Raw genomic sequence first — 14,067 nt, 5'->3', positions numbered from 1 at the left:
ATATTAATGTTGACGCCTCTTTGCAGAACCTGATACACGTTTTTTCCCATTTGGGTAGCTAAAATGAGGAGAATGTTGAATATATGAATTGAAAATTGTTGACACTTACGCATGACAAATGGTATCAAAGTCTAGCTAGCCACTGCTCGAGCTTCATGTCTCTTGCGATCAATTTGAATATCAAGGTGCAGCTAATGAATTCAGAATTTCAGACTATAAGATGATACCTGAAGATGGTTTGAATTATGCCGAAGTAGAGATCATGGCCGGGAACTAGCGAGTGCAAGAATCGATCTGGCCACGTACGTAACCGGAAAACTCATAGTTGGCCGGCCGGTTTGAGTTCAGTTCCTTCAGAGAGTTGATGACATGGACAGACAAAAACCTATGACATGACATTTGCAAGTCAATCACGCTAATTGGATTCGATCTTCTTTTCTTGTTTACTCTGTTAGCATATATATGTGAATAAAACCAATGAAGCCACCATGTTCGGCATACTGTCACATTATCTATATATTAATGGGCGTTATATACACACACACACATGAAGTTGATGCGATCGACAGAGACTAGATTCTCATTACTTCGTCAACTTCCATAACAAATCAAATCTCATACACTTCACAGTTCACACATACATAGGTTAAGTTAAGAAATGACAGCATCCTAATCTCCAAGAAAAATGGAAAAATGGAAAAATGGAAATACATACAAATATACAACTCTCTCTCTCTCTCTCTCTCTCTCTCTCTCTCTCTCTCTCTCTCTCTCTCTCTCTCTCTCTCTCTCTCTCTCATATTTGTGGATGGTTTCACGTGGCCAACCCAAAACCGCCCATATGCATGTAGATGTAGCCGTCCCAATTAAGTTGATTAATAGGTCAATTATTCCTCATTATGTATATTTTAGTATGTTGATTATGTATGAAGTTATTTTATTGATTGATTAAGATGGCTTTCGTAGGACTAGGGACCGAGCAGAGATCGAGAAATCTCTCAGGCATTGCGTTACAGATCAAATAGTAGGTACAAATGGTACAGAAAGCATTTTGTAACAAGATGAGCAATTATAAAAACTTGATTAGGTAGGTAGTACTTCATACATAGCACTATCTCCCAAGAATTAGATAATCCATGAAGTTTGATGTCATTTTTCAAAAGATAATATTCTCTTACCACATATTGTGGTCATCGTGGCCATGTGTTACACATTGTGTGGATCATTTCCATCCCATATTGATGTTTTGAGTTATCTTAAGTTGCATCAAGTTTTTTTGAGATGAAATTCCCCATTTGTATGCACCATGGTGGTTGTTGTTGACGTGTGAGTCATTATGTTGGTATGTCAGTCATTATTAATTGACGCGTGAGTCATTTAGAGAATATGTGTATTCAGTAGTTTCCTAATAGGAATTAGTTTCATATACTAGATCGTACTAATGTGTAGTACAAGTATAGTACAATAGGGTTTTGTATATATATCCCTTACACAATTGAGAATAATATAGAAGAATTCTCACTCACAAATATTTTCTCTTTTTCCATCTCAATATTTGACTTGGTATTAGAGTGAAGATCCGAGAGGACTTTGTCTCTTTGTTTTTTCCTTCATTCTTCTTTCCTCACACTCTGGGGTAAGATTGTTCCTTCCTCGAATTCGGGGGTTAGGATTGTTTTTTGGTTTTTAGCAGGTTTACTGCTGTTTCTTGACTAGTCGATCAATCTCTCTCAACTTATCAACTTACCTTCTATCTCAATTCTGCTGCACAATTGTTTCTGTTGGTATTCCAATGGCTGGCCCTGATACTCCACTTCTAGAAGGTGGGAATACCAGCAATTCCAGTATTCAGAAGGTTGAAGTTTTCATTCAAAATCCGGATTCTTCCTCAAGTTCATTCGGAGGAGCAAAATTGAATGGACCTGGGAATTACAGAACATGGAAGAAGATGATTTCAGCCCACCTTCATGGAATCCACAAAATGGGTCATGTCACCGGTACCATTAAGGTGCCGACGAATTATCAGAGTGAAGAATATGTCAAGTGAGAAGATGTTGATGGACTTGTACTATTAATTCTGTACAAGGCCATGACTGATGAGGTGGTCCAATTGATCATTAGGTGTGATACGGCTGCAAAAGTTTGGAAGAAGCTCAATGATCTCTATCTAAATGAATCTGACTTCTCTCAGATCTATGAGTTGTTGTGCAAGGCAACAAGGATGAAGCAAGATGGACAAGCGGTTTCAATGTTCTACACTCAGCTGAAGAATGTTTGGGCTGAGATTGATCAACGGCGACCAAACACATTGAAGGATGCTGAGGATATAGCCTGGTATGTCAAGGAGAAGGAGTTGGAGCATGTGCACCAATTTCTCAATAGATTAGATGCTAGACATGACAATGCCAAGGGAGAGCTGCTACGTCGGCAAGAGTCTCCTTCCCTTATTGAGGCATTTCACTACATCCGTATGGATGAATCTCAGCAGGATAGTGCAAAGGGAGTTATTTCTAAAATCTCTAGCCTGACTGTCCAAGCTAAGCCTTCACGGGCTCAAGGTCCACCTCCTGCCTTCACTGCACCACCTTCAAGACTTCGTCCCATTACTTAGGCTCGTTCATTAATAGCCAATTCTAGGTTAGTATGTCATCATTGCAATCTACCTGGACATGCCAAGGAGACTTGTTATAAGCTGGTTGGATATCCAGCTTAATATTTCAGCAAGCCTAAGCCAACAGGACCTCGAGGGAAAGGAAATTCAGCTGTCCATCTAGTTCAGAATTCGGAGTACCTTGGTATTGCAGGGTAAGATCATACCACAGGGCAGAGTTGACAATCCTTTAGTATCAATGGTTGGTAGAGGTACTGGTAAGATTGGTATGGCTTTAAAAGTTTCAAACTTTGTAGGTTCAGATACTTGGATTATTGATTCTAGTGCTTCTAATTAGGGGTCATCATTTGGCCCGCGGGCCTAAAAGCCCATGGGCGCCCGCCCAGCCCAGTAGGCAAAAGCCCGGCCCGACCCTCAGAAAAGCCCATCTCGGCCCTGCCCATTGGGCACGAGGCAGGGCTAGGGCGGAGGGTTCAAAGCCCAAGCCCGGTCCGCGGCCCGGCCAGTTATGTGCCCATTAAAGCCCGCCCGGCCCGGCCTTATAAGCCCTCCCGAAAGCCCATTCAATTTTTGTATTAATATATTTTTATGTAGTTATATTGAACTAATTATTGCATTAGGCCATATGTTTTTTTAATTTTATATTTTATTTTGTTCAATAATTAACATATCATCATTTTTTCATAGGTTTTTGTATTTTTTTAACAAAATAATATGACATATAAATATAATGGGCTCGACCCTGCCCACCCAAAAAAGCCCGGCCCGGCCCGGCCCTAAAAAGCCCGTAAGGCCCTGGGCCCATGGGCGGCCCTGGGCCTTGAATTTTAAGAGAAGCCCGGCCCTACCCGGCCCGAAAAATAAAAAAAATATGTTTTAGCCCTGCCTGAGCCCATTAATTTTGGGCAGGGCATTGACGACCCCTACTTCTGATCATATGACCTATGATAGAAAATACTTCATTAGTTTATCCACTCCTAGTGTGTCACATGTTATAAATGCCAATGGTGAGTCATTCCCTGTCCTAGGCGTTGGGTCCATAAGAGTCACACCCACCTTAGTTTTACATGATGTCTTATATGTGCCTGACTTGTCTCATCATCTAATCTCGGTTCCCCAGCTCAATACTCAATCCATGTGCTCTGTAACATTCTTTCCTATGTATGTTCTTTTTCAGGATATTCTGACCAGGGAGGTAATCAGCAGGGGGTATCTGAGGGGAAGATTGTTTCATTTGGACCAAGCATATGCATGGGAGGAGCCAAGGAAGATTGCATCAGTCGCTTTGACTTTGAATTCTAGAGAATTGAATGAAGTGTGGTTATGGCATAGACGCTTAGGGCATCCTTCTTTCAGTGTAATGCGTAAAACTATGCCCTCTTTATTTGTTGGCATTAATGAGTCTTCCTTGCATTGTGAAACTTGTGTTTTGGCAAAAAGCCATCGAGTCAGTTACCCATTGAGTCTTTTTAATAAAAGTTCCATTCCCTTTAAAATTATTCACTCTGACGTGTGGGGACCTTCCAAAGAACCCACTATTTCTGGAATGCGTTATTTTGTTCTATTTATTGACAATTGTACTCGATTGTCATGGGTTGCATTGCTTAGGTCTAAGGATGTTGTATTTCCTACATTTCAAGAATTTCAAAAAATGATTCAAACACAATTTAATGGCCTTATCAAAATTTTTCGTTCTGATAATGGGGGGGAGTTTGTCAATAGTGTTTTTCAGGAGCACTTCCAAGAATAAGGCATAATTCATCAAACTACTTGTCCCCACACACCAGAACAAAATGGCGTGTCAGAGCATAAAAACCGTCATCTCTTAGACATAGCCCGAGCATTATTATTTGGTGCTCATATTCCCAAGTATCTATGGGGTGAAGCGTTCCAAACTACATCCCACCTCATTAATCATCTTCCTTCCATCGTCCTTCAGGGGAGTATTCCCTTCGAAGTCTTGTCAACCCATGTCTATATTCCTTCATTCCATAACCTACATGCCCGAGTCTTTAGATGTGTTGCCTTTGTCCATATACCAAAAAACCAGCGGTCAAAGTTGGATGCCCGGGCTCGGAAGTGTGTCTTTGTAGGCTATGGTTCTCATCAGAAAGGATATAAGTGTTATCACCCACCTACACGGAAGTTCTACATCACCATGGACGTATCTTTCTATGAAGACATGTACTATTTATTCCCCACCAACAACTCTATTGAGGGGGGGAATGAATTTTTTGAAGAGATGTATGTTGGTGGAGCATTGAAGAAGAATCAAGATGCAGAAGAAGAAAGCACGGCTGAAATTCCAGAGTCGACAGGGGGAGTTGACCTGTCAGTCAAAGAAATCTTACAGTCGTCGACTAGTCAAGCAGTCGACCTATCAAAAAAAGGGGGAGTTGACATGTCAATCCCCAGACGAGAAGACATCGATGTCGACATCGACCAATTGACTTCTGAAGCTGAAGAAGATTCTATACAGGCTTTCCCCTTACCTGATATTCCACCCCTAATGCTGAAATCTCTGGTCAAGAAGCTCCAACTCAGGTATGTCCGATATCTTCATCTGGTAATCCAGTAGAGTCTGTCTCTTCTACATATGTGTTACCTAGTAGAACCACCCGCGGTCAACCAGCAAAAAGGTATGAACCTTCCATAACTGCTAAAGCCAAATATCCAATAGCTAACTTTGTGTCACACCATAGGTTATCCAAACCTTATGCATCATTTGTGAATCAAATATCCTATGTATCTGTACCTAACAAAGTGCAGGGGGCTATGGGAGACCCAAAGTGGGCCAAGGCAATGGAAGAAGAAATGGAGGCATTAGAGAAGAATCACACCTGGGAACTTGTACCACTACCCCGTGGAAAAAGCTAGTTGGATGTAGGTGGGTTTTCACTGTGAAACATAATGCAGATGACATAATAAGCAGGTATAAGGCAAGGTTGGTCGCTAAAGGATTTACTTAGATGTACGGGATTGACTATGATGAGACTTTTGAGTAGCCAAGATGAATACTGTTCGAGTGTTATTATCACTGGCAGCAAACCTGAATTGGCCACTCCATCAATTTGATGTTAAGAATGCTTTCCTTCATGGAGAGCTAACTGAAGAAGTTTACATGAACTTACCTCCTGGTTATATACCTGACATACCAGGTGATATTGTGTGCAGGGTGAAGAAGTCCCTTTTATGGACTGAAACAGTCACTCTGTGCATGGTTTGGCAGGTTTACTCAATCCATGAGACGGTTTGGATATAAGCAAAGCAATTCTGATCACACCTTGTTCCTGAAACACCAAAAGGGGAAGGTGACTGTGCTAATCATATATGTAGATGATATGGTGATTACAGGGAATGATCTAGCAGAAATTGAAAGCCTAAAGCGAAGTTATCATCCGAATTTTAGATGAAGAATCTAGGTGACTTAAAATATTTCTTGGGGATAGAGGTCGCCAGGGGAGAGATGGTATCTTCTTATGTCAGAGAAAGTATGTGATGGACCTCTTGGCAGAAACAGGCATGTTAGATTGTTGCCCAATTGATACTCCAATTGACCAAAACCACAAACTGGCAGAATACCCTGATCAAGTTCCAACTGACAAACCTCTGTACCAAAGGTTAGTGGGATGTCTGTTTTACTTATCACATACTAGACCTGATGTAGCCTATGCAGTTAGTGTTATAAGTCAGTTTATGCACAATCCAAGTGAAAGACACATGGATGCTGTAGTGAGGATCTTGAGGTATTTGAAGTCTACACCAGGAAAAGGTTTAATGTTCTCAAAACATCAACACCTTGATGTTAGTGGGTATACAGATGCTGATTGGGCTGGTTATATCACAGACCGGAAGTCTACATCTGGCTACTTTACCTTTGTGGGAGGAAACCTTGTTACCTGGAGGAGCAAGAAACATAAGGTTGTTGCAAGGTCAAGTGCTGAAGCTGAATATCGTGGTATGGCACATGGAGTGTGTGTACTCCTATGGTTACGTAATCTTCTCCGAGATTTGGGTTTTAAGCCTAAGTCAGCTATGCAGCTGTATTGTGACAACAAAGCTGCAATTGAAATCTCTCAGAATCCTGTGCAACATGATCGAACGAAGCATGTGGAAGTTGATCGACACTTCATTAAGGAAAAGCTGGATGCAAAGTTGATTACCTTTCCTTTCGTTCCTACTGAGGAATAATTAGCAGATATACTCACCAAAGCTGTAGCTAGCAAGTTGTTCTATAACTTACTAGGCAAGTTAGGTTTTCGTGATGTTTATGCCCACTTGAGGGGGAGTGTTGACGTGTGAGTCATTATGTTGACATGTCAGTCATTATTAGTTGACGCGGGAGTCATTTAGAGAATATGTGTATTCCGTAGTTTCCTTATAGGAATTAGTTTTCTATACTAGATCGTACTAATGTGTAGTACAAAAATAGTACAATAGGGTTTTGTATATATATCCCTTCCACAATTGTGAATAATATAGAAGAATTCTCACTCACAAATATTTTCTCTTTTTCCATCTCAAATATTTGACTGTTGTGCTATGAAAAATATTGGAATATAGACCCCCCTTGAAAGTTAAGAGTTCAACTAAGACACATGAATGACACATACATTATCATCATTCCGAGGTGAAGTTGACATAATATACACGACAACTGTAGGGAAATTTCTATGTTCACCCTAATTTTAACGTAGAAGTTGTATAATTAAACTTTTTACTTAACCCACTTTCTTACACTTGATCACAACTTGAGTTAACCCCAACAGCTTCAGTACTTCGATTGCTTATATATATGCTGCACTATGTGGAAATCTAATTGAAGGCAACATGGTAGTGATTAATGACTAGCTAGCAGCATGCTCTTTATTGCTTTTTTGTTTCTTCAAGATAGAGATCGCGATGAAGCAAGATGCTCGATAAAATGCAAGCATAATGATGTCTGATCGAAAATAAAGACATGTAATGGAGAAATTTTCCGAATCCATCACTTAATAGAATCGTTTCTGGGGGGAAAGTTCCTAGAACATGGCTGAGGTAGGTACTTGAGCGATATTCATTTGTGTGGAAGTGCATGAATTATGAGTTGGTGTGCAATAATGGGGGGTTCAGAAAATGCAGAAGATGATGACCAAAGCCCATGTTACCTTAGGATATTTAGAAGCCAATAAACAAGTAAGAGACAAGAAGACACATCCACATCCACATCCACATAATATGTGAATCTGATTTATGTCATAGAGCTAGAGATAGATCGATAGATATGTATAATGAGTATAGTGATCCTGATCGAGAGGATTCTCAGGCCAGGGCCTGGGGCATGTGGTTGTGGTATCCCCAGATCAGAAATTGTAGCGGAAGGTGCCTTTAAATTTGGATTTTCAATTGTGATTAATTAATTGCTTATTGCTTTGGCATGGGACAGCTACATTTTGGCCCCTTCAGCTTTTTGCTGAAAGTGATTTCTGCCTAAGTTTCCCTTTCCTCTCATCTCTAATCTCTAATCTCAACCCCTACTGGTTTCTGTTTAATAAATTATTTTTTTACCACTCTCAATTCAAACATTGATTTCTTTGTTCCCCATGCTATCTATTCTTCCCTTTTAAAGAATGAACGAGACTTCATGGTTGATTATTTTTCATTATTGTGACAATTGTGCATGAAATAGTGCTCAACTTACTTCCTGGATTTGGTTAAGTCCATAAGTTAGATTCTTTTCTCTATCATTTCCTGTGTAGATAGAGACCTCAAAAAAAGAATTTGGAGCTATATGGCTGGGTTGCTAATTTAATCAAGCTTATGGTTAAAAAATGAATTTAGAGCTGTATGGGTTGCTAGTTTAATCAAGTTTATGGTCCCATATTTACTGCATCTTTAATTCAGATCCAACCTTAATCCAACATGATCATGACTCTCCTAAACATGCATAATTTATAAACCTAGCTAATAATTATGGAACCCCCGGCCGCACTCATAAACTTTGTACTAGAAGAAAATCTTAATTGCAACCCTGGACTAGATATGGTTGCTTACAGTACGGAGATTATTATCAAATATAGGGTTGAATTTCTAAAAGATTTTATTTTAAGATTGGTTCTGGGCAAGAGGCACCAGCTAGCTTTCCATGTATTTTCATGCAAATCTTGATGATGTTCTGTAAGACTTTGTCTGGAATATCTTGTTCACAATCACTGGCCTACCTTTGGCCATGGATTGTCATCAAGTCTGGTTTTATTATATACATGGCTCTGTGGCCCCCCATCGATATTTGATCTTCCCCCCATGTTATGGTCCATCACCAACATACAAGTACAATTCTGCAAAATACTGTTTTGAATATAGTATCCAACGTCGGAGACTTTCCCACACACTCACAATCGGAGGTGGATTCCGGGCGATGAGCCTAGGCAACTGTCTGTAGTGGAACTTTTCCCAAGTCATGTCATGAAACAACTTCACATTTTATGTTTTTGTAAAGTTATGCGTCCAACGGGAGATATTATTAATAAGCGATTATGTGCCTTTTAGTCTTACTTCAATATGGATCCGCTACATAAAATCATTAAATTTCAAGTTCGGCCTAATTTTAACATGATGTGAAAGCGGATTACCGTTTACCAATCAATTTTGGGTTAGATGAATACTGAAACAATCTTCTGTGTATAAAATAATAGTGCCATACTATGAATGAGGTATATTTAAACTCTCTCTCACTCTCTCTCTCTCTCTCTCTTAAGTGATATATATGAATAATATTGAACACACCAAGACATTGGTATACTATACTTTTTTTCCATGCCTGCTAACTTCACAGCCTGGCAAGCCTGAATTATTAACATGACCATGAACATGATTATGATTTTTTTAAGTTAAGGAGGGTTTGGTTGTTGCTTTGTTTCCTAATTAAAGTAGTACTGAGGAGCCTTAGCCTGGAATGGATTAATTGGCCTCTTTCAAGAGATTTGCTGGTGTAGAGGTGTCCAGGAATCTTCTGTATTCCAATTCACCACGTACCGCACTCCAGACTCCAGAGCGTTGCTAGCTGCACTCCTTTCGATTTCTCCGTCGAATCCACGCGTAAAGGAAGAATGACTAGTACTCATGTTGGCTAGTACTGCTCATCATCATCATCGTTGTCGTCGTCGTCGTCATCATCATCATCATCATCATAAGAGAATCTCTGCAGTTTGGATATTGAGTTTTAGTTTCTCAGTGGTTACTATTGCTAGCTTATGGATGATAGAAGTATAATTGGCATGAAGTTGAACAAGGAAAGGTCTCAATGAGCCTCATAGCAGAGAGTCACTACCTGACCTCTTTCTATTTCAGGTAAGAACTACAACAGAAGTTTTAAGTTTTGTGCTATGTTCTTGCTTTCTTTTTATTCTTTTAGCCATTTCTGGTACTTCTTATCTTCTGGGAAGTGATGATTCTAATTCGGGATTGCATGATGGTGTGAAGTTGCAGCTGATCTATTTGTTTGTTTGTATTTATGGACATACAATATCCCATAGCATTAATAGGGAAAGAAGCTTTTTCTATTTATTTGGATAATCAACAGTGCAAAAGCTCTTATAGGCTGTACTAGTTATTGTTCATGTATTCTGAACTGCATATATTAGACACAAATTTTATTTCTTTCTGGGTTTCAGAGTTCACCTATATATATTTCCATGCATGTATCTAATTGATTTCACTTATGTTGCAACTTGTGAGCATGATCAATCGGTCTGTTTTTCTGAATTCTTCGGTCTGTTTTTCTGAATTCATCATTTAGATTTAGCTTTGAGGATTGTCAAAAGCAGAAATGTACCAAGAAAAACTAGACCAGCCACTCACATTCCATATTTGGTCTCACTATTGCCCACATACCATTTTCTTTGTCTTGTAACTTTGTTATCCGGTTACACTTTCAGAGCTCTGGATTCAATTCTGAGCCGTTTCTTCTCTCCTTTGATATCCTTCATTCCAAACCTTGATTATGCCTGTTTTGACATATTCTTTTCATGTGGGGAAACTAGTCCCATTCTAAATATGCTACCTGCAATTGTACACCAAATAGGGAACCAGCAGTGTCATGGAGCACAAATGTGGTATATGAATCCAAGTGTCAGTGAATCAAAGACTGTTCTCTTGCAATTGGGATTGAAGATAATTCAATTGTTCCTAGATGTAGTAGGACTGGTAGACTTGGGTCCAACTTGACTGTGTCTCCACAATCAATTAGTGGTTTTATATAGCACAACCACTCCACTAAATAATAGTTCTTTCTATTTCCTACATGATATTATTGACATGTACCTGATTTAATCATTGTAGAGCAACAAAATTTTGTGTGTTTTTTATTGTCAAAAATATATATGTTTCTCCTGTAGTTATCAACAGTTTTTGATCGGCGTATTACTCCTTCAGGCATGGGAACCAAAATTGAATACTCCATCAATATATTAGGAGGAGCCTCACAAGGTAGCAACAGCTTAGCTGTTCGTAGAGTGGATGACTGGGACTATTTTCAGAAAAGTGGGCTGAAGGAAAAATATCAAAAGACTAGATTCGAGGACAATCTTCGCAACTCAATGGACAGAATGCTTGATAAGCATAACATGGATACCATCAGAAAGACAATGCAGATGCATGAAGACACCTTTAGGCACCAGGTATGATAAAACTCTCGATCTAATGCTTGTTTACTCCACTCTTATGTAAATAATGTCTACCTAGCTAGCTTTGGAAGTAGTTTGCAGATTCAAGTGTTATTGCTTTATTGAAAATACCTCATCAACTTCTCAACAAACCGTTTTGATCAAGTGATCACGGTTGGAGACTTTAAGAGAAACTTACAATTTCCTTCTGGATAACCAATCTGTCATATTACTCCTACACGGTTCATATATACACCGTTTTGCTAATTTAGATACCAAGTCTTGTTGCTTATCGAATCAGATTGCTGTTGTATTTGATGAATTTCCATAGTTTCAAACTGATGACAGAAAAGATACCAAATATTGCAGATATGTGAGCTCCACCGGCTGTACAGTGTACAAAAGATGCTAATGGATGAACTGAACCAAGAGATAAAACAAAACAGAATTTGGGGTCCCATGACTAGTAGTGCAGATCACATTCACATTCACCAGTCTCAGTTGTTTAACCAGCAGCATTTGACAGCTCAAACTGCGTCTTCCGGATATAATTTCCATCTTCATAGGTTGAGAGATGATCCAAACTCTACAGAGCGCAGTGGAAGTTGCTCAGGAGAGTATACCATGAGAATTTCAAGAGGTTTTGATCTCGAAAGGCCAGCTGCCGAGGAAGACATCTCGACAGGAGTTAGTACTATTGATCAAGACCAGACAGGGCCAAGTTCTAACATGGCATTGATCAAAAGTAACAATATGAGGAGCATGGATGTCTATGACGAAGATAGTGAGGAAGTGGAGCTTACATTAAGCATTGGAAGCAGCAAGAGCAAGAAAAGATCCAAACCTTACCTGCGGCCTCATTTAGGGTGTTCGGAACTGGTGATCAATAAAGAAAAGGTACTCGACTCACCTGCCTCGTTCAAATCAGATAGAGGAGATTGCAGTGATCCCACAACTCCCATGAGCAGCTCCAGTGCAACAGTTGACCAGGAAAGAAAGCAGCCACATTGGCTTTTACATGGTTTAAAGCTCAAATAGGACTAATACTTCAAATTGCGTGCTTGTTTGGAAAAATCTACGCGTTGTTCATTATTGAAATTCTAATTAAGTTGTCAATTTAATAAATGAACAATTGATCAGACACTGTTTTGAGGCATTACATTGGTGCATGTAAATACGACATTTCCAAACCTTGGTTTGCTAGATGAGTAATAGGATCATTATCTGTCACTTACGCACTAGAACTCTAGAAGTCAGGCATTGACTAAATTTTTATTCTCTTTTTGGCTTGATAGTGAAGAAGAAACAACAATTCTTAAATTTTCTGAAGTAATATAAAAAGACAAGAACTTTTGCAAGATATTGTAGTTCTTTACAAATTCCAAAACGGATCGATGCATCATATAGAAGCCAGGAAGAAAAGTAGAAATGCTAATACAGCTAATGTCACTTGCAATCTCAATCGTGGAATCATATTCATTTGAGTTTGCCTCGAGGCATTCGTCAGTACTGCTTGCTAATGCAGATAATATCTATGAAAAACATCAACACCTTTTTTTTGTTGTTACTCTCCTTCTTCACAGCCACAGAAGAAGATAAACAAAAATAAGAGCATTATATCCTCTGGAGTTCAGAGTTTCATGTCTCAGATCACTTTCAAACTTGTCTTGTATTGGCTTATTGGCCCCCATACAATATGCTGTTAATGTGGTGCAAATATAGGAGCATCATCACTTCCTGTTTATGTTGGACCATTCAATAATATTAGTACTTGTGTCCGTCTGTCATCAATAATTGAACATGCAGCACAGACTATATTTTGTTTCTTCTTGATCTATCAGAATAAGTTGAGCATATTGCTCGGTGCAAACAGTATGCACCCGATAGTTGTTAGTTCGAATTGCAGAAAGTGTCTCTCTGAAAACAGGTATGAGGTTCTGCACTCGGCTGCCCCTTTATCTATTAGTATTTGTAATTGATTGTTTGTACAGAGATTGTCTGTTGCTTATATGCTGCAAATTTTTGTTGAATGAGCTACGGCCCCAGTAGTAACAATTTATCGTGGTAATAAAGCAAGAGATAGTGCGTTGAAGGATGAATCAAGTGTTTTCTAAACCAGTCTGCAGTCTGCAGATATCACTCTAAGTCTGTATTTAAACCAATCTCAATTTCTAATTAGCCAGGTTAATGTCAGAACAATTTGTGGGCTATAATAAGAGAGCTCATGTTTTCAAGGCACAGTGTAGCAAGACTTCCCTCAACATACTAGTTGCCTATTTGCCACCACTACTATGAAAATATAAGAATGCCAATAGAATGCAATGAAGCCCAACACTCTCCTGTTGTTGGCCTACATTTTACACTCACTAAAACAACCACAACATTCAGAAGAAAGCGTAACTCAAGGTTGTTAACTTAATAAGCAAACCAAGATCGTTTCACAAAATACATAAACACAACCAAATGATCAATACAATATGAGCTAGAATACAACAAGAGGAGATGCATCACCTGCTTCATGCACAACAGTCATTCCTTCAAAAGCAGTAGCAGCAACACAGTTATTCAACACAAATAATCCGAGCTCCAAAACTTCAAGCAGCCACACGCAAGAAATCTTCTGCTCAACTATGTGTTTAACTCCTCTCTATGGGGCAGGACTGAATGTTTTGTCACATAGTGAATAGAGACTTCAAGCACCTATATATACAAACTAGATAGGTCTTCCCATAAAAGAATCCTTAATTCTAGCCAATGAGTTATTTATGAAAGATGCTATAATTATCATATCAACTAATTAGATATTTATCTTTA

General features: G+C 39.1%; 1 protein-coding gene across 1 annotated transcript; it reads left to right on the top strand.

Moving 5' to 3' along the window:
* The first annotated feature begins 9,313 nt into the window (after nt 1-9,313).
* On the top strand, nt 9,314-12,443 carry LOC112197897. The gene is made up of 3 exons (XM_024338847.2): nt 9,314-9,940; nt 11,024-11,268; nt 11,623-12,443. Exons 2-3 carry the CDS (start codon nt 11,026-11,028, stop codon nt 12,289-12,291), a joined length of 912 nt encoding a protein of 303 aa, XP_024194615.1. The 5' UTR covers nt 9,314-9,940; nt 11,024-11,025; the 3' UTR covers nt 12,292-12,443.
* The last annotated feature ends 1,624 nt before the right edge of the window (nt 12,444-14,067 follow it).

This window comes from Rosa chinensis, chromosome 4 (assembly GCF_002994745.2).
Source record: "Rosa chinensis cultivar Old Blush chromosome 4, RchiOBHm-V2, whole genome shotgun sequence".
NCBI classification, from domain to species: domain Eukaryota; kingdom Viridiplantae; phylum Streptophyta; class Magnoliopsida; order Rosales; family Rosaceae; genus Rosa; species Rosa chinensis.
This window is presented reverse-complemented; position numbering and strand designations above follow the sequence as displayed.

Bases quoted from the DNA above. Each gene is read 5' to 3' on its own strand.
- LOC112197897 (XM_024338847.2), top strand. From the start codon at position 11,026: ATGGGAACCAAAATTGAATACTCCATCAATATATTAGGAGGAGCCTCA. The intron at 11,269-11,622 runs GTATGATAAAAC...CAAATATTGCAG, and splicing joins AAGACACCTTTAGGCACCAG to ATATGTGAGCTCCACCGGCT.